This window comes from Solea solea, chromosome 16 (genome assembly GCF_958295425.1).
Source record: "Solea solea chromosome 16, fSolSol10.1, whole genome shotgun sequence".
NCBI lineage: Eukaryota > Metazoa > Chordata > Actinopteri > Pleuronectiformes > Soleidae > Solea > Solea solea.
In genome coordinates, this window is record NC_081149.1 from 19962011 (window position 1) to 19983203 (window position 21193).

Here is a 21193-nt window from a genome sequence, read left to right on the forward strand (position 1 = left end):
TAATTTGGTCCAAATCTCTGGACAGTTTGGTCGAATGTGGGACGGCCCAGAAACAATGAATCAAACTAACCTTTTCTTCCCAGAACAACTGCTGTCGCCAGTCATTTGTGTGTGTTTCACACAGGTTGCCAGCAGGAGAACCTGTGCGACAGTATTATGGGCCTTCCTCTTCATTTCACTGATTCTCCATCTACTTGTTCTTCTCCTCTTGACATTTTCCCAATCTTTCCTTCTGTATTTCATTTTTAGTCATACTCTTTAACAACATCAGCATTTTGCTCTCTTTCCAGCTGTTGCCTAAAGCGAGGCCTGTGGGCCCAACCTGGGCCATCACATTATAACTGTGTAAGCTTGATATTAAGCTCCTCCTTCTCGTATGTAAAGCACTTCATGGGCTACGACCAAGCTACATTGCTAGCCATGTACCACAAACACTGTGATCGTCCACTGCAGGTTTATTTATTCAAAAGAAAATTGGGGATGCAGCCTTTGTTACTTACGCCCCTAAACTTTGGAACACACTACCCTTAGATATCAGGGTAAAACGAGACATTTTTAAAAGAAGACTTAAAACCTATCTTTTTACTCTAGCCTTTAACTAGCTCCTTTCTTTTCCACCCTTTTTATTTGGGATTTTTTGTTTATTTTAAAGTTAAAACAGGGTGTTAACCTTTTGACTTTAGCCTTTTCCTATTTTATTCCACCCTGTGTTGTGTTTTATTGTTGTATTTGCATCACTTTTCTTTTTAAATTTGATTTAAAAGCTGCAACACAGAGTTACCATAATTATAAGCTGTTTTTGACCAATCACGTATGTCTCATTGTCTATTTTCAAAACGTCTGTATGAGATATTACGATCTTCAGTTGTAAATTCCTGAGCATTGTATGAATCTGTAAAATATAAAATGTATTTGTCCATGTTTTCCATGACAGTGTGTTTGTCTTTCAGTTTATAAACAATTTAAATCCCAGACGGCATGTTCTTTTAGCTTACACCATTACATCTGATTTGAATGTTAATCTTCTACATCTGCACCACTTGATGCACATTTTTATGTTATTTAAACTGATGCATTTTATAGTTTTTGAAACTCAGGGATGTCCAGAGAAACTGAAAATGGTGTTCTGGACAATGCATGACAGCACATTATACAGCTTTTAATCGTCACATTAGAATAACCTGCAGTAGAACATCAGCTCTGAGCACAGAAGCGACAAACTCTTAAAGTATAAATGTTTCTTCAAATGAACAATTCTCCATTAAACCATAGTGAGCTGCCATGCTGCAATGCTTCTCAGGTCCTCCACTTATCACTGCCTGTAAAGTAACTTTAGTTTGAAGTGCGAAACATAAGACTTTAAGCCAGAGAAGATTGGAGGAGTGCCTCCGTCTTCAAAGCCGCCACTTCAATTCATGTCGTTCCTTAAAAAGCTTCTTAAACTTATTCACTGACCTGACGCACTTGCCAAAGATGCAGCAACCGACACTGAAGACAGCTAATAATTCAAATATGCGTGGAAAACAGTCAACATGTATTTATTCTGGTGGGTAAGATGTTTATTTAACGGTAGCTTCTGTGACCTTTTAATTTTCATAAACAAATGTAAAAAAATGATTTAACTTCATGGCTCCATATCTCCAGTAGTGCTGACGGGTGGATTATTAGACTTTAATTATAGACTCCATGCTGTCTCTGTGTCGTGTTTCCTGGCACAGAACATTTCACACCCTTTTTTTTGATCAAATCCTTCCACCGTCTGTTGTACGTTTTATTCTGTCTTACCTTTGCTGTTTGGACTCACTGGTTCCATGACACTCACATGAGTATTAGATTAATAATTAAAACCAAAACATTTTGTCAACATGTTTCTGTGGCTACAGTTTACCAGCTGCTAAATTCTCCATCTTTATTTCTTCTCTGAGGCTCTGCTTTTTCATAAACCCTGCCATCTTACTTTCATAATCTCTAAACTTTAGACCCTTAACGCCACTTTCAATCCACCTGTATTTCTTTCAGCCGTTCATTTAACACAACTGCTCAAGTATCCCGACCTCTTTGAGCTTCCTTTACTCATATCACCATTTGTGTTTGCTTTGTGCTGTTAATCACTGTGATGTGTGGATGATTTTGAAGCAGCTCGGTCCAGTTACCTGCTGTTTCATCCGGAATACGGTCAGCAGTCTGGTCCAAGCTGTTGTGTGTGTGTGTGTGTGTGTCCTAGCCATGACATTGTCCACACAGCCGGACGCTGGCGGTTTGTTTATTGCCCAGCAAGAAAACTGATAAGCACGTGTGAAAAGATGATTGGATTGTGAGCACATTAATGCTCCTGTGCAAAGTAGGCGACTGAAAGTGAAAAGGTGGTGGTGACAAATCTGAGGGAAGAAGTTTTTGCAAAGTCTGGTGGAGAACGTCCTGATCACACTTACATCACCTCCTGCAGGAGGGCTGCTTTTGGACAATTTTAAAAATCTCCTCCAGGCGCTACTGTGTCCTGTTTTAAGAGCAATTTATTCTATACTTGGCCTGACTATGTTTATTTTCTTAAGCCAAAGGAAGGAAGGAAACTAAATGTAGCAGTTAACTAAAAACATTATTATGTTATGTTCCATTCAGTTTATATATAAACGTCAGACAGACAGTCTGATAAGCAGTGTGCACAGGTTTTTTGGAAAAAAAAAAAGACTGCCTCAAGAAATGTAACATCCAATTTAGGTTCAAGGAGAAAAAGAAAATGGCAATTGTGGATACAATCGAATCACAGTAATCATAGAATTGCAATACCAATTGAACGAGTTTGTGTATAAGTATTGTGATACAACTCAATTATGACAAAAGTTGTGTGTGTGTGTGTGTGTGTGTGCACCTGGTATTCCTTATGTTGTGGGGACCTAAATCTGTTTACAGTCACATTATGAGGAATTGTCTTCCTTATGGAGACAAAAATCAATTCCCCATAACTTAAATGACTACATTTTAAGGTGAAGACATGTTTTTATGTTAGGCACAAAGTTTGTAGTTTATTATAACTGGGTCTTTGTAAACCTTTGAAATGCATGAGAATGAAAAATGTGTACATGTGTACAAGGATTTTACAATCTGGTTAAATTTGGTCACTGAACAGATACAACAAATGTGTGTGTGTACAATTTAGCTCAAAAGTCTCACATACTGTGTGTGACAAATTACATCTGAATCTGATTGGATGATGATAATCTGATATGAAATATACAAAATATTTGTTAAAATCAAACATCTAATTGAAATTGTTTGAGTCCATATCAACATTTCTGTGTTTATCAGACAAAGACAGAGAGTCACAAAAACCGAGCAGATAACAAACAGTCGGGCACAAAGAGCAGCAGCTCGTCGTCCGTGCGTCATCACACAGACACAGAAGTGAATATGTAGATGTCGAGAGTGAAGAGATGAGCGTCACACCTCAGTGTGTGAGCGATTTGTTAGTTGAAGTGTTTGGCTCATGCAATCGGCCTTTTGTTTCTCCCTCACTGAGCAGAATAACGACAGGAGCCTCGCTCTCCTCTCCCTTTGTTTTCAGTTTTCTTAGCTCATCTCATTACATTACATTTACATTACATGTCATTTAGCAGACGCTTTTATCCAATCTCGCCTCCCGCCGATATTTCCTCGTCTGTACAAATACATTTCTTATTGACCTTTCCACCTGTCATTCTTTAACTAAGACTATCCATTTTACAGCAATGATTAAAAAATGAAAACATTCCTATGCTTCCGTGCACAAAATTCTATTATTTGCCTTTAAATGCCTTCTAATCTTGCCCCTCGCTATCTTTGTGATCTGCTCCAGCCTTACGTTCCCTCAAGGTCATTAAGATCTGCAAGATCTACAGATCAGCTCCTCTTAGTTATCCCATAATCAAGGCTGAAGCTTGGGGGTTTCAGCTCCTAAATTATGGAATGAGCTCCCACTTCAGACAGGCTGCACACTTCTTATTTAAAAAACATGTTTATTTTCTTATGTGTGTTTTAGCTTATGTTTTAAAATGTAGTCATTTGGAACAATGATTTCCGTCCAACTGCAGAACATCGTTGTCCTTCAGACCATGACGGTCAGCGATGATGGGCATCCCTGCATCAGGTTTAATATTGTGCCAAACAACAGTACATGTGTATGTGTCAAGCTGTCGCTCACAATCATTGTCACCGTGTCGTCGTCTGTCAGCGATCAGAGAGTAGATCAAATACATCATCGTGTGAGCGTGCGCATGAATATTTATGCTCGTGATCTGATCTGACTGATAAAGATCAGATCTTTTGATAAAGTGAGGGCTCTTTATTGGTTTGTGTAGCTCAAAAAAACCCTGTATTAGATTAAATTACATGTTTTCTTGTTGCATGTTAATGTCTCATCCTGGATTTAATTTTAACCCTTTACCACCTAACCCTGAAAATGTCAGTCCCAGAATAACTTCCAATATCTGTCAGTTATTTACAAATTACTGCATGTTAAAAAAGTCGTTTAACAATTTAAAATGAAGAAAAAAAGTTTTATTTAGAAAAAACTACAGATTTTCCAGTCTCGTGTTTCAGCCACTCATTTCTGGGAAGGGGAGGATGTTCAAACTGGATTTGGTCTTATGAGCGGCATAATTTGATTACAGTACTTACATTATATCTGTTGCCGTATAGTTATACCAAGGTTGCAGAAATGGGGAATAAGTAGCCGCACTCAAACATGAATCATGATCTAACACGGCGGGATGAGAGTCAGACTCATAAAAAAATCCATTATCTTAATGGGTGCTTGCTCCCCATCAACCACTTTCCCACTCAGAGTGCACACGGGTATGATGCATGTTTCATCATTTTGATTCAGGTTTGTTTAGACTTAACAATATTTGACCTGAGTGACCTCTGTACACAAAGCTTGTCCATATCAACATGTGTGTGTGTGTGTGTGTGTGTACTCACCCATAGCCTTCAGCGATGTGTACTTGTTGAAGCCGATTCCCAGGTTGTTATGAGGGTGAGACAAGGCCATGGCAGGACCGAGCGGAGACAAGGCTGCATTGTTCAAATGGTTGTGATCTGAGGGAGACAGAGAAACAAAAATAAACTTACACGAAAGCTCAAAGAGAGTGCAAATCAATGATGTTTCTTTAAGCCATAGTTCAATTAGAATCGTCTAAAGAGGGAGCAACAACATCACACAAGAAATTCCTCCGACACATCCCTTCTGTTTAGCATGAACGCTGACATGAGATGGCATTTATTTTGCTGTTGATCTAGGTTTTGAGGCTTCGCCATTAAATGAGTGATTTGTTACCAAGATTTACACGAAATGTTAACGATGATGGTTTGATTACACTATGTTACGGCTGCTGTAAAGATGAGTACCTGTAGCTCAGGGTTTTACGTTGTGTGTCACAGAGTTTGATTTAGGGGGGGGGGAAATCTGTAGTGTTACCTACAGCAAAGGGCGTGAGGCTGCGGAGACATGGTTGGACATTGTTTTTATATTAACTGACTCATGTCTTAAACCCATTCTGATGATCCACACAGCAGTTATATTTCTTCACAGATTCCGCAATCGGTGATATAAAGTAGCAATGATAGTACAAAAGTCACAAAATAGACAGTTTTTCTTTGCTTTTTGTAAATAAAAACGAACAAAAAACGAACAAAGTGAACTTTGAACTGTGACGAACCTTTTGCTCAGGTGTGTTTATATAGTTTGGGAAACTCAGATTGCCTAGGTTGGGCTGAAAAAAAGGATATAAGACACTCTATATTGCACATTATGAGAGCCTCTTTATATACTGCATGTTTATGGTAATGGTAACTAATGAAAGGGTTAAATGTTTGTGTATGAAGTTATTTATGTACTGGCAATCCTGGTAATTAAGCTATTGATCATGTGTGCCTTTTTGTGACTTGGGACTTTGATGGAAAACTTGTTAAAACTTAAACTCTTTTCACCTCAAACTAATCAAGATTTTTATTTCCACTGACACCAGTATTGACATGACTGCCACGATCCCACAGGGTGTTTTTCATTTCCAGCTTTATGATCGCAAAAACAATCGTGTTCATGAAAGCTCTTTCTCAAGATTTGCTAATCGATGTTGTTATATTAACAATTTTTTGAAGTATTGCAGGAAAAACCCCACAATAAACTTTCCCTCAACTCTACTGCTTTTCAGAAAACTGCAGACAGCAAAGATGATTATAAATGGTAGATGCAGCATATTGCAGCATTTGGAAGCTGAAGAGCCAAATGCTCTCCTCAGGATTTGGTTGACATGGGAACAAAGTGTTGATCCTAATGGTCCTCACAAATGATCTTTTCGTAGATCAAATCAGAAAAAGCATCTGCTTTGGTCTGAGAAACGATTGCATTGCAACATCACAGTTGTCAATATTCACATAACATTGAAGCAAATCTTCTAAAATGTGGTCTAAAACTATAGTCTGCTCCTACCGACCCCTCTCCTCTTCCTGCTGAGAATGTTGCCTCGAATTATAATGAATTATGTCTCACTATTTGCTGTAAATCTTGTTATGAAGAGTAACATAAAATGTGAAGAAAATGAGGATTTCAATTTTTCACATTTAAGAAGCTGAAAAATCACAGAAACTAGACAATAATCACATTTAAGAAGCTGAAAAATCACAGAAACTAGACAATATTCACATTTAAGAAGCTGAAAAATCACAGAAACTAGACAATATTCCCGTTTAAGAAGCTGAAAAATCACAGAAACTAGACAATATTCACATTTAAGAAGCTGAAAAATCACAGAAACTGGACAATATTCAGGTTTAAGAAGCTGAAAAATCACAGAAACTTGACAATATTCACATTTAAGAAGCTGAAAAATCACAGAAACTAGACAATATTCACATTTAAGAAGCTGAAAAATCACAGAAACTAGACAATATTCACATTTAAGAAGCTGAAAAATCACAGAAACTAGACAATTTTCACATTTAAGAAGCTGAAAAATCACAGAAACTAGACAATATTCAAATCTAAGAACCTGAAAAATCGCAGAAACTTGACAATATTCACATTTAAGAAGCTGAAAAATCGCAGAAACTTGACAATATTCACATTTAAGAAGCTGAAAAATCACAGCAACTAGCAAATATATATAAAAAAGGATTAGAAAACACAGTAGTCTACGTACTATACTGAACAGTATGTACTATACTTCATAGTACTCTTATGTTCTTACAAAGACAAGGGATAAAAGCAGTTGAAGAACGCAGAGCCGATGCTCGAAAAAGTTTCAAATAGCATCTTAAATTGTAAAACCCTCCAGGCTCTGAAGAAACAAGGTCAGGCCAGGATTATTACCTCACTGCTCAAAAATGTCATCTCGCTCGAATTATAAAACTGAAACCGCTGCCACAGGAGAGTACGAGCACACACACACACACACACACACGCACGCACACACGTATCAACACAAACACAGAAACGCTTCCACCAGCCACATAAAGACTGAGACGCATCAGTAAGAATCAAGCGAGGGGATAATGGGAGAGTGCGGCACATAGAGCGGGTGAGGGAGGGAGAGAGCCAGAGAGCGAGGGATGTGACACCAGCTCTGACTGATTGAATTAGAAATAGATCTTCACGTCCCCATGTAATTGATATGCACGCTGTGTGTGTGTGTTGTCAATTTTATATGTGTCGCTGCTGCATGTGTGTAAAATGTGGGCTGTTATCGTCTTATGTGAACCTCACCACCTGCTCACTCACTCACTCACTCACTCACTCACTCACTCACTCACTCACTCTGCAAGGCAAAGAGAGAGAGAGAGGGTAAAAAATGAACCAATTGATTGATTTTTTGTCCAATTATTTAAAAAAACAGCTGTTAACATGTGGTAATCAGTGTTTGTTCAGTTAGCATCAGTTGTCCATTGTGTGCTTTTGTAAAATCATGGTGGTCCAAGAAAAACAACAGACAATCAGGTGGAAATTATATAATATAAATACATATATAAGTATATTTATTGTATTTTCAATTTCTGCCAAATAAAAACTATTTTACCTATATGTGTCACACTGGAAAACCCTTCAAACATACTTTTATCATTCTGCATAAATTTAACTTGTGCCTTAGCTTTGAGAATGCTTTATATAAATACTAATAATAATAATTAGTAGTAGTGGTACTATTTTGACCTGATATGGCATTATGTGAGAACCTTTTTCTTTCTTTCATGTTTCTCGCATGCATAAAAATAATCCGACTCATGTTTCAGACGCCGTGACAATGGTCAGCTAAAGTGTAAGTGATCTTCGCTTCGGCGGACACACTTCGATTTGAATTTGAATGCATTTTGCTAATTCACATGACAGTCGCTTTGAGAGTATTGGCAATATTTCTTGTTGGAACATTGTTGAGATGTCAACTTCATTAACTAAAAAGGTAAATATGGTGAAGGAAGCTGAGACTTATTTACATTTCAAGTCATGCTTCAAATGTAAATAACTTGCATATTTACCCCACCCCCCCTCCCCCAACTGTCCAGGGTGTGATCCCAACTATCACTCTATGTCAGCTGAGATTGGCACAGCTCCCCCCGCGACCCTCATGTAGAGGATAAAGCGGTAGAAGATGGATGGACGGATTTACTCTCCCCCCTTCATCTCCTCTAACTTACATGACATGGCCGCCTCTGTTGAATACTTAAGTACTGTACATCAACTTGCTGCTGCACAGCAGCATCCATACACTCACTCAGCCTTCAAACAAAAACAATGCACTGAAAGACTCTAAAAAGCTCCATAGCTAAAGCAGTTCCTCTCTGGTTTTTATTTGTGTTTCCATTTTGAGCACATAAAAAATATCAGGTTCAGTATTAGCTTGTTTTTATGTGTGATTCAGGAAGCATATGAACACTCGGAGAGAAAGAGTGGGGAAAAAAAGTCTTCCCTTTTCTCTGTGTTCTTGAATAAATTCACTCTGAATGTCCTACATTTTTCCCGCTTTGTTTATGTTGTGTGAGTGTGCATGTTCCTTCATTGTGCCACAGTATAGACGTCTCAGAGGAGAGGAGCGGCACTTCCATACGAATTCAAAGTCATGTTTATTCATGTGGGGAGAAAGGGAGAGGGGGGGGGGAAAGGTATATGAATAAACTCACAAAGTATGTTTGTGCGTGTCCAATGTGTCTATCACTGCTTGGGTGAGGGAAAGCATGTTTGCCTAGATTTGCGCTTGCGCTCTCCTGCCAGCATGCATTTGTTTTTTTGATTGTATGCATGCGCTTGCAAGCATTTTCTGTGTGTGTGTGTGTGTGTGTGTGTGTGTGTTTGTGTGTGTGTGTTTGTGTGTGTTTGCAGGCAGGCAGAAGAGCACCGCTGGGTGATGGCCTAATTCAGCAGGGCTCAACATCAAAGGCTGACTGCTTCAAGGGCTTCAGCCAGCCTTTACTCTGACATGACTACTGTCACACACACTCACACACACACACACACACACACACACACACACACACACACACACACACACACACACACACACACAGAGAGACAGAGAGAGAGAGATGGAGAAAGAGGAATGAAAGAAAAAGAATGCAGGAGGACAAAGCGGCGTGGGCAGTAGAGAGGGAGAACGAGAAGGGAAATCTGTATAAAGCATCAAACAACAACTCAACACTTACTAATAACTAATGCGTCTACTTTAAGCTCCTCTGTTTGATCCATTGAGCGTTAAACTACTACAGTCCCACATAACCTCACAGGCCGACACAGGACAAACAGCCGAGTGGAGTAGACTATACGTCGTATCATTTCATACAACTGCACCACTGAAAACTCTCTGGTCAACAAAAGAATAATCTGTTTCTAAAGTAGTGTGTCAGCTGATTATGAGGCTGGTCTGCATGTTGGCCTGCATGCAGATTAACCTATTAGAGCAGAAGCTACAAAATATCTCTCTATCTTTCTCTCGCATGCACACCACATCCAACCTGTATAATGTGAAGACCTTGACTACTTTGTTATTGTACACGTGTCTGTACTTAACTTTGTTATTTATATTTCTAGCAACTTTTACTTTCTTCTTTCTATCTTTGTTACTCGTTACTACCAAATCAAATCAGAAAAAGAAGAGATGGTAATGGTCTGTATTTATATAGAGCTTTTCTAGTCTTGATGAGCTGTTTTACACTATAGTTTTGCCATTCACCCATTCACACGCTGCAACATGGGGTTAAGTGTTTTTGCTCAAGGACACATATAGACCAGCAGAGCCAGGAATTGAACCCACAACCTTACAATTGAAAGTCAACTCACCCAACCACTTAGCGACCATGGCTCAATCCTTAAGTACAGTAAATGTCATATACTATACAAGACTATTACTTAAGTAGTATTATAAAAAGTGACTTCATTTTTTATTATCAAGGCTAAGTCTTCACTTCAATAAAATCTTTCATCTCAACTCATCACTGACTCTCTCCGTGACAGTCCTCACCCAGGAATAAGTGAGGTAACTGCAGCATGTTATGTGATGCTACATGTCTTTGCATGTTAAAGCTCTCAGTGGGTGGACTGTGTGTGTGACATATGGGCCTCCTTCATTAATATCTGTCTCTCAGTGTGGTACAGTGCACGCCAACATTGGTTTGAGGTGTTGTGGAGAATAACACGCTGCAGACCCTGCACATCACGCTAACAGCACATTTACAGTAGGAGCAGATGCTGCCAGGCAGAACTCGTCTGTTTTCTCTCTGCTTTCCACCTCACCTCACCTGTGTCACCCCTCACCTCCCCCAATCACCTGTGTTGACATAAAGTACATAATATGGTGTATAGTGAATATTTTGACTAGATCTCCGTGTCACAACAAGAATCAGACATGGCTTACAAAGGCCCTTTTTTAATGAAAAAAAAATGGTTATTCAATAAATCATGCGTCACGTGGAGGGTTTGAAACCTTTGAAAAATCTTTTAAGGACAAATGTAGAGGAGGTTTTATTTGTAATAGCACTTTTTAGTGGGACAATGTTTGGTAAATCACTTTAAACACTCAGTAGTTGCTATAGTAATTTAATGCTAACACACATATTAAGAAAGATGGATGAAATGACAATATAGACCTGGATTACCTGCTCATTTTATGTTTGTTTGTGTTAAACTGTGTCATTTCAGTGAAGTGACGCCAAAGTGTCCCACGTTCCCTCCTCACTCTCTCTTTTCCCAGGATGACACCATTATTTCCAGCCTTTACCTCACACGTTGAACTTTTACTCCACGTCTGCTCAGCACTTTACACAAGTCAGTGAGCACAAACACATACAGTATGCAAGAATGATATAATCTGGCAACGTCTCCATTTCCATTTAATATGGTTGGAGAGATGCAAAAATCTCCATCTCCATGAAGACTACTGGTTCTGACAAGGTCAGTGTTCATGCCAGAGAAGGTCCTAGAGAGTTAACAAATAAAGGAACACACATGCATGTGTCTTACTATGTTGTGGCGAAAAGGTTAAAAATGCTTAGTGTACTTTTATTACATGTATTACCTTCCAAGGAAAAACACTAACTTACAAAGTCCATATAGAGACAGTTGAAAAGATGGAGGGAGTAAAAGTCAATGAAATGAAAAATATGAACAGATGAAGTCCACTCAACAGCTCAGAATGTCCCTAGGTTTGCATGTTTCCATCTATCAACTGGTTCCAGCACCATGGACAGAACAATTGAGTGTTTTCAGGACCATGGACAGCGCCGTTTGCCATTCAGTCAACTATTAGGGGTAATAGTTGACTGAATGGGGACACATACGTAGAGAGACACAGAACATGTGAAAAAGGTTGTGACCATCCATCAATCCATCCATCTTCTTCACACTCACACCTATGATTAATTTAGAGTGTCCAATTTGCCTAATCTACATGTTTTTGGACGTGGGAGGAACTGGAGAACTTGGAGAAAACCTATGCACACACACGGAGAACATGAAAACTCCATGCATAAAGACTCTTGTTAAATTGTGACCAGATTATTACTTAAAATACAGTAGGTAAAGCACACTAGTTCCACATGTATGTAAATGTCAAACTGTACATCCAGTCTGATTTATAACGATGTGACACATTGAAGAATTATGTTAAAAACTGATTAAAACATTTTCATTCTATCATTTACACACACATACAGTTGTAGTTGTAACGAGTGAGCGATTTTTCCTTGTCATCATATGAGTGCAGGAGGACGAGTGAGTGGGCGAGTGTGTCGTTTGTGTGTGTGTGTGTGTGTGTTATGTAACAGTGGAGTGAATTCTATACCTACAAAGAGCAGCTCTAACTCTGATTGGCATCTTTTGTCCTACAATCCTCCCTTAAAGTCACCATGACTCATTGTCTCTCTCTCTCTCTCTTCCTCCACTAATTTATGTCTAATGTGTATTCCAGAAACAACATAGTGAACGCCAGTCAGCACTTCTAAACTTCTGAGGATTCAATTGTTCAAAACAGGTCATTCGACTGCACAGTCATCCAAAACTCACTCTCTAACAAAAAAGACATTCGCTGGTGTATTTATTTCTTTATTTTTGTGTCTGTGAACAATATTGTATCTCTCTGTGTGTGTCACATCAGCCCATGTTCACTATGTGTGTGTCTGTGTGTTGTGACCCCCAGGTCCCTTTAACAGCTGTGGAAAAACAAAGATTCCATGTGTTTTAGGGCAGATGCAACACTCATAATTAGAGAAGGAGAAGCAGAATTCATCTTTATTATATTGTTAATGATATTCTGTGAATTATGTGTCCTTTGTTGGCAGTTTGTTGTCTCCGCAGCTGTTGTAGCACTTACGCGACACAAACATATCCTGTGGGGACAATTTGATTCGATTGGACTCATTTGATCTGATTTGAGTCTCATACAGTAGCTCATTCATCTGCAGAAATCTAGAGATTCTCCAAATCGACCAATAAAACCGATATCTGGGCTTTTGGGTGTAAAAGAGTGGTGGCTGTGAGTGACATCATGTGGAAGGTAGTGAGGGTAAAATGTTCTGACTTATTGTCTACCGCTTTATCCTTCACATGAGGGTCGCTGGTGGTCTTGAGATTGGTTCTGGGAACCAAAAGGGTTTGTATGAAGCTGATATGACGGTTGTGAAAAAGTAATGTTACGGGAACATTCTGGGAACCTTAACAAGTTAGGGGAATGTTAGGAAACTTTCCATAGTATCCACAGGAGAACCTGGCGGGGGAACCTTCAGGGAACGTGTTTTGACATCCTCAAGACCCAATAAGATCAAATCCTTCCCCTTGGATTACCATCACAACATCTACAGACATTACTCACACACATCCAACCAGATACAACAATACTGTGTCTCCTCAAAATCCTCAAACATTCCCTGGTAATGCCGCTCTTTTAAAGAAACTGATTTTCTATGACGGCCTCATTTGTTTTTTAACCCTTCCACCGACTTCCTCTGACACTCTGTGAAGAGTAGAGACCTCTACAGTATAAAACAAATGAATAAAATATAATAATATTATATTCTGTGGCTCTGGATAGCTGTAATTCCCATTCGTCTAGATACATGTGTGTGTTTGTGTCATGACACACACACACATACACACACACACACACACACACACACACTCTTTCTGCCTGTACCAATGAATTATTGAGTTATTCTGGGTGTTGAACACTTTACTTTCATGTATCTCCGTATAGCTTTACTCAAAGACCTTCAACAAGAGGCTGAAAACATGCCGACAGCCACATTTCCGCCACGCTGCACGAGCCTCATCGCTAAAATCCTCTGTTAACGCTCACCTCTGTTGGTCCACTTGAGTAAATTGAGATGTAGGAAGATGTGAGGTGATAGAAAAAGTGTGAGTCACCTGCAGTTAACACCGTGTTTACTCGGAGCAATCAGCTAAATGAACCGCAGCGAGCAGCGCAGAGAACTGCTTTGAACTTTCACACTCTAAAACAGCCGGCTTTTCCTCGTTTCCGGAGGTTTTGTTCAGCTCGACAATGGAGCTGCAGGCACTAACCTTTTCATCATTCAATTCTAATGAAAACCCTTTTTTTAAACTTGATTAATAGCTTTTACTTATGTCTGATTCCACACTCAACCTCATTTTACCCTTCCATTGTGTCTCTTTTTTGTGTGTGTGTGTGCGCGCATACTTTTTATTTTATTCTTCCGTGATCTTTTGTACTCACAAGTATGAATCACAGCCAGTGTCAGGTCTGATAAAGAAAATCTACGGCCTATTTTCTGCTCATCCAGAAGCCCATTTACGGCGCAGCCCGCGGCTAATGTCGTACCCCTAATAGAGGTGAGGGGAAAAATGAGTTGATACATATTGCATTTAATCCCTTAATCTCATTTTTGACATGTTTTTGTCACTGTTGGGGCAACATTTCTTTTCACTGATTTAAGCCCCATCCAAGGACCCTTACATTATTAAACATATATATATATATATATATACACATACACATATATATATATATATATATATGTATACATACATATACATATACATATATATGTACATATATATATATATATACATATATATATATTACAGCTCATGCAGACTGAATTGGAAGTTCTTTTGATTATTTCGCGTCATGGGCGTAAATAACAGAACGGGTGAATGCTTTTTGAATGTCAGCAGGTGTTAGAGCGATGACAAAAAGTATTAAATGTTATCGTTTGATGTGCGGTAGAGTAGAGTGTGTGTGTGTGTGTGTGCAAAAACAGAGAAGATACATCAGCCTGCAGCTGTTGCTTGTAAATGAGTGTTAAATAAATGACACGAATGGTCAAGGTCAGTGAAAACACACACACACACACACACACAAAAATAATTTGACAAATGGACACCTCTAGGTTGTGTGAAGAAAAGTATCAAGCGTGGATTTAATTATTAATGTATGTATGCATCCAGACAGGAAGAAAGGGCACAGGGTATGCATATTAGCTTCTTTATGAAATATTACTGAATAGACCTTTGATGCAGCCAAAAGAGATCACAGCATGAGACGAGAGGGGAGGGAAGTGATACAGAGGAAGAAGGGGAGGGCGGGGAGTCATGAGTAAGTGATACACAAGGAAGAGGAGAGGACTGCACTGTATATAATCGTGTGTGTGTGTGTGTGTGCTTGTATTTGTTATATCTTTAGGGCCTTTTCTAGCATGAACGCTGACCTGTAGTCCTCATGGAGACCAAAATCTGGTCTGAATCTCATTATGAGGAGCTGGTCATTTAAGGCTTAGATTTGAAATGTGGTTAGGTTAAGGTTAGAGTTAGAGTTAGAAATAAACTGGTTATGGTTAATGTTAGGGATAATGCTTTGTTTAGGCTGTCCAAATGAATGGAAATCAATGCAGAGTCCTAAGAAGAATTACTCTGTCTGTCTGTGTGTGTGTGTGTGTGTGTGTGTGTGTAGATGTCCATGTTGGATGCCACATTATTACACAAGAGCTGCGTTTGCTCAGTGTCACTTAAATAATCTTGGTTGCTGAAGTGATTGTGATCTCCTCTGATTTAATTTGATGTGTAACTCAAATTATAAATGACAGTGTGTGTGTGTGTGTGTGTGTGTGTGTGTGTCTGGTCTGGAGTGGATGTTGTTATCTAGAGTTAAGTTACCCTCTACTTCTTAGCAGGATGCAAGAGCACACACACGCACGCATGCACATGCACACTCATATCTAGGTGTGATGTGTCCTGATTTAGTTGGAGCGGAGTGACAGGGTGAAGTGTAAGGGTTAACTCGCCCTTCAAAAGGAGATGTTTCAGGGTCACACTTCAATCGCAGAGGTATGACTTCACAGGAACTAATGTTACAATTTGTCTTGTCTGTTTGAAGGGGAATCCCAAGACTTTTATTCAGACATAAAAGGCTACAGCTAATGTGGAACTATTAAAAAAGAAAAGAAGAAGCATCCATCTCAAAAGCTGTAAATAATGCAGAGTCTTCACATGTAATTGTGTTTGAGTTTTATGAGTATAACGTGATGATGGCAACTCCCAGAGTGAAGGTCAGGAGGACAGTGATGCTGTGGGGGAGAGAGGGTGGCGTTCTGTTTGTATGCAAATGTTTTTTGGTTTTTTTTGTGTGATCAATGGCTACACTCACTGTGATGTAATTACAGCCAGGAGGTAAAAAGAAAATGTTTTGCATTCACAAAACTTCAAGGGACAACTCAGCAGTGGCACGAAGCCACTTCTAGACTTGATTTACTTAGTGGCGTGTGGTGTGTGCGTGTGCGTGTGCGTGTGCGTGTGCGTGCGTGCGTCCTTTCACTGCAGATGCCTCCTGACTAATTGTTCCAGGCCTGTAATGTGATTGTAGTGGTGATACGAGCCTGACAACTCTCTCTGTAAGCACAAAGGCGCACACACCTCATTATGGTAATACCCCAGTGTGTGTTCGCTTGTTTGTATATCTTAGTGAGGACATTTGGGGCTGATCCTCAGTTTCTGCCACACCTTAAACTGGCTGTTTATTTTTTGGCTGCGCTAGAGGTAGAATTAGGTTAATGGGTCAGGTTTAGGAATGTAGTTGTGATGGTTACGGTTCGGGTAATTATGTCTATGAGTGTCCTCCACGCTAAGAAACCTGTCTAAAAATGTGTACGTGAAGTGTGTTTAAAGATCAAACACTCTCGGAGGGTGCATGCACACACATATCATAATCGTAATTTCAAACAACACAACGAGCAAACTGCATAAGCTGCAATTTAATTTTACTATTTACAGTTAATAATATTGCAAAAGATACAACACAAACAGCCATAGTGATGAGACACACTTTGCTGTTTTCATACAACTTCTGTGCAGCGTTGCCAACTTAGTGACTTTGTCGCTATATTTAGTGTCGTATTCAGACCCCTCTAGCGACTCTTTTTCGGGGAAAAAAAAGAAGAACAAAGCGACTAGTGACAAATCTAGCCAGTTTTTCTGGCGTTATGGGAGACTTTTGCAGACTCTGACGTGTCGTTTCACTTCTCAGCAAACAGCGGGTGGTGCTGTGGGCCCCTCCCCCTGTCCCAAAGCACTCACAGGCGGCCCCAGTCCACTCCTCGTGCAGCAGTCCCTCCCAGCTGCAGTCAGAGCAGATGTTCGCCCCCTCCATGTCCACACTGCAAATGAATCGCACATGCACAAATCCGCCACTGGCTCATCCGTAAATGCAAAATAAATGACTGCACTGAAAAAAATATTTAAATAATAATACAAAAAAACGTGTCTCGTTTGAGTCACTTTTGCTGGTCCCAAGCCCGGATAAAGCAGGAGGAGGAGGAATTGTGACATTAATAAAAACAAGAATTGACAGAAGAAAGTTCATTTGTAGTTCTAAACATATTTAGGGTATTATTTTAGTTTTGTTTGTTTGTTTTGTCTATTCCTCTCTCCTGCATTTCCATTGCAATTACATACACATGGCCAATTATTCAAATTAGGTGATGACGCCATTTTCTGACTTTTAGGACAGCCGGTAGCTGCTTCCCTTAATGAGGAACTGGTGACACTGCTTCTGTCACCAGTTCCTGCACCACACAGCATACCTTAAGTTGAATTACTCACATATGCTTATAACCAGACCTGGTGTAAGACGATAAGACCCAAACTGGGCACCTTTCCAAGTTCCCTTCCTAGATACCAAGGCATCTGGACCGGACCCACTATCTCAAGTCTTACTAACTTTATGTATCAGACCTGGCACGCTGCTCGCCAGAATCTGCGAGGATGTGTTACTGTTCAGACGTCAGGTATCGTCAGTTCCCCTCAGATCTGAGCTGTCTTCAATAAAATCTTTCAACTTGACTCCAGAGGTTCCATCACTGGTCGTCTCACCTGATAATCAAACATCTCCGCAACAACGTGGACTGCAGGAGAGCTCTGCACAGCGTGTATATTTACACAAATATAGTAATTCACACACACGCACACATGGAGCCCCGCCTCCTCCTCTCTGTCCCTTTGTCTTGTCAAATCATGAGCCATCTTCTCTGTTTCCTAAAGCGTGAATCTCTTGCTCCGAGTCCACTCACCATGTCTAACAGTGATTGATGCTCTGCAAACGCACTCCCAGAGAGTGTGAGTGTGTGTCAATGCACGTGCGAGTGTGTGTATTCCTGTATTTGACCTTCAAATCACCCTCCACCCAAACAGTCCCCCCGCATTAACACCACACCAACCAACCTTTCTACTCCTGCCTCCATCTTGACTGCTCTGACCGATACCTGATGAACAAGGTGGACTGGGTCTGGGACCGGGGTTGTGGAGCTGTGGGTCAGCGGGGAGTAGGTGAGGACTGTTAGCATGTTCTGCACTGACACAGACTGCTAATTAGCTGCTATATACCCCGTGGAGAAGGTGGAACAAAGGGAGGAAAGGATGGAGGATAGGTGGGAGGAAATGATGGCGAGCACGGCAAGGACATGACTGAGGAAGAGATCGGAAGAAGGACGTGATTTATGCTGAAATGCTGAGGTGTGATGGCATAAGGGAGACAGAAAGATAAAAGGAGAGTGAGAGAGAGAGAGGAAGAGAAAGAAAAGACGCAGCACATAGAGGGAGATGGAGGGAGCAGATGGCCTGGGAAGAGAAATGGATGACATGAGTGTGACAAAGGAACAGAAATCAACATCACTGTATACAGCTGCTGCTGTGACACACAGAGAAGAACATGGCGACTCATCCTCTCGTCGCTTAGGAAAAGTTAGGAATCAGGCATGCATTACTTTTGTCATGACTTCCTCACCCCCCTCTTCTTCACTTCCTCCCCACGTCTTTAGCTACCACACATTTTGTTGCCCCAAGCCACTGATTTGTGGAATCTGTCACAGCTGGACCTCCGTCTAATCACCATAGAGAGAGAGAGAGCACATAACGGTCTAGCCACCTCTGAATAATTACACGTCCACCTTCTCGGTGCACTATCATCCTTTAGGTAGCCTGAAATGTAGGCCAACATACTAAAAATAAGTCAGATGTGCTGAGGTGGTTTACTCTCCCTTTTATGAATGACTTGTTCATTCTGAAAAAAGAGCAAATTCAACTTTGAAAGCATTGTAAAAAAAAGGGACCTAATAACAACTCTCTCAGCTGCACACTGGGTTGTTCTAGTAAATGCTGACAAATTGATTTGGCTGCGTCGATGAAAGAACACACAGATGTAACACTGGTGATTTAAGCTCACGTTCATCCATTCATCCATTCATCCTCTTTAACATAACCTAGGAGGAAGCTGGAGTCTGACCACGATCTGCATGTCAGCGAGGAAACCGCATCACCAACGCCCACATAGAGAACATGCAAACGTCACACAGAAAGGCCAACCCTTTTTCCTACGAGCCACCAGTGCTAACCACCGCTCCACCATGCTACTGTCTCTTTAGCACGGGTGTATAACGGGGAAGCCTCCAAAATAAGATCATGTTGGTTCCAATACACGAGTTAGAGTCAGACTACTACTGCGATACAGTTTGCGGTGCTAATTATCCTTTCAGGTAAATTAAACAATTACGGAAGAAGGAAAGGTAATGAGGCGAGATAATTAAAAGTGCACCAGTCAAATGTTGAATTATAGAAAGCAATTAAAAAAAAAAGTACATGAAAATGAAAATGTGAAATTTGTTGCCCTGTGATGGACAGGTGACCTGTCCGGGTGTAACCCCTCCTTTCACCCCATGTCAGCTGGGATTGGCACACAAATAATTAACCTTTTATACCTAATTTTCTCAGGTTACAAGGTATAATTTAAAGTGACACAATAAAAGAACGGAGAATAAACTTAAATTCAGACCCCCAGTTAAAAAACTGCACAGCCAGATGTCACCATTTATCTCCTTGTAACAATAAATCCTCGCCTTTATGGTGGGCCGCGTTCCTGCAGCTGATTTAGATTATGTTTTCACTAAGTGACGGCGGAGGACCTTCACAGTCGACCTTTTGACTTCTTACAAGCAGCCGTGTTCCGCTTCAGTGCCCTCATAAGCCATTAATCGGAGCCAACGACATAAAGAACATCTATCGGCAGTGCTGGGCACAGACTTTCAGAAACCGTAGAAATGCACATCGTCCCGGTTCTGAAACCCCTCCACATGGCTCCCCTACAAAGCCATGTATAATCTTGCCCCCTCCTACCGCACCAACTTCGTGTGCCTCCACACTCCCACACCCGGCCCAAGCATCGCACCCTGGGGGAAAACATCCCCCTGTGTGCTCCCTCTTAATAATCAAACATTTTAAAGTAAGCATTTAAATGTTGTTCTTCTTTTACTATTGTTAACATTACCTTTTTTTAAATGACTATGTATTTGACACTACAATCTGTATAAACTGTTCTGTCACTGTATAAATAGAATGTTTTAACATAATAATAATAACTATCTTTACTTGCTGAGGGAAAGTTAAAAACCATTTACTCCAGCTTTCTGCTCTTTTTTTATTCATAGGATGGGGTACAGTCACTGCTGGGAGCCAACCAGTCCAAACACTGAGGTAAGTGAAGGTTTATTCACTATACAGTCTGAAAATCCCTGCTTCAAGATGTACTGTTTTACAAATACAAATATTACAATTAAAACGTGACCTTTGATTTCCACACCTCGATCATCGGGAAGAGCAGTGACTTCATCTGCCATATTTATATTCAAGGTCAACGTGTTGACATTTGCAACATGGGATTCAGTTTGTTATTGATGGAGACAGACTGGGTGAAGTGTAAGCACCTCGGGCTGTACTAGACTCCAGAACACACATCTGAGAGACACACACGCACACACAATGACACATTCATGACTTTGGACTCATTTAAAGAGATAATATAGAATATTTTTTTTCATTAAAATATCCACAAATTCTGATATGAATGATACCTGTTGTTGATCTGTGTACTTATATGCGCTAAAAACATCTCACATTCTTTAAATCAACAGACATTATTATTTTTATTCAAGGTCATGGATCATTTAAATTCACAATCACAATCTAATAGATTGTGATTGTGAATTTAAATGATCCATGACCTTGAATAGAGTTAGCCATCTCCGCGATTACTATCAGGGTAAACCGCCTATATGAAACATGGAAGAGGAAGGAAATATTCAGCACAAATAGTTGGTTGGTAAGTTGATTCATTTTACTGTGGATATTCTCTACTAATAGATCACGGTTTGCTGCACATCT

At 40.1% G+C, this 21193-nt stretch overlaps 1 protein-coding gene across 2 annotated transcripts in view; it reads right to left on the reverse strand.

Annotated features, from left to right (window-relative positions):
- The window catches only part of LOC131475947 (protein shisa-8), a 91228-nt gene that overhangs the window by 10375 nt on the left and 59660 nt on the right, over window positions 1-21193 (reverse strand). For both annotated transcript variants that reach the window (XM_058654346.1, XM_058654345.1), the window contains one exon: window positions 4957-5073. In XM_058654346.1, coding sequence (XP_058510329.1) covers window positions 4957-5073 — 117 coding nt within the window. The remainder of the gene's footprint in view (window positions 1-4956; window positions 5074-21193) is intronic.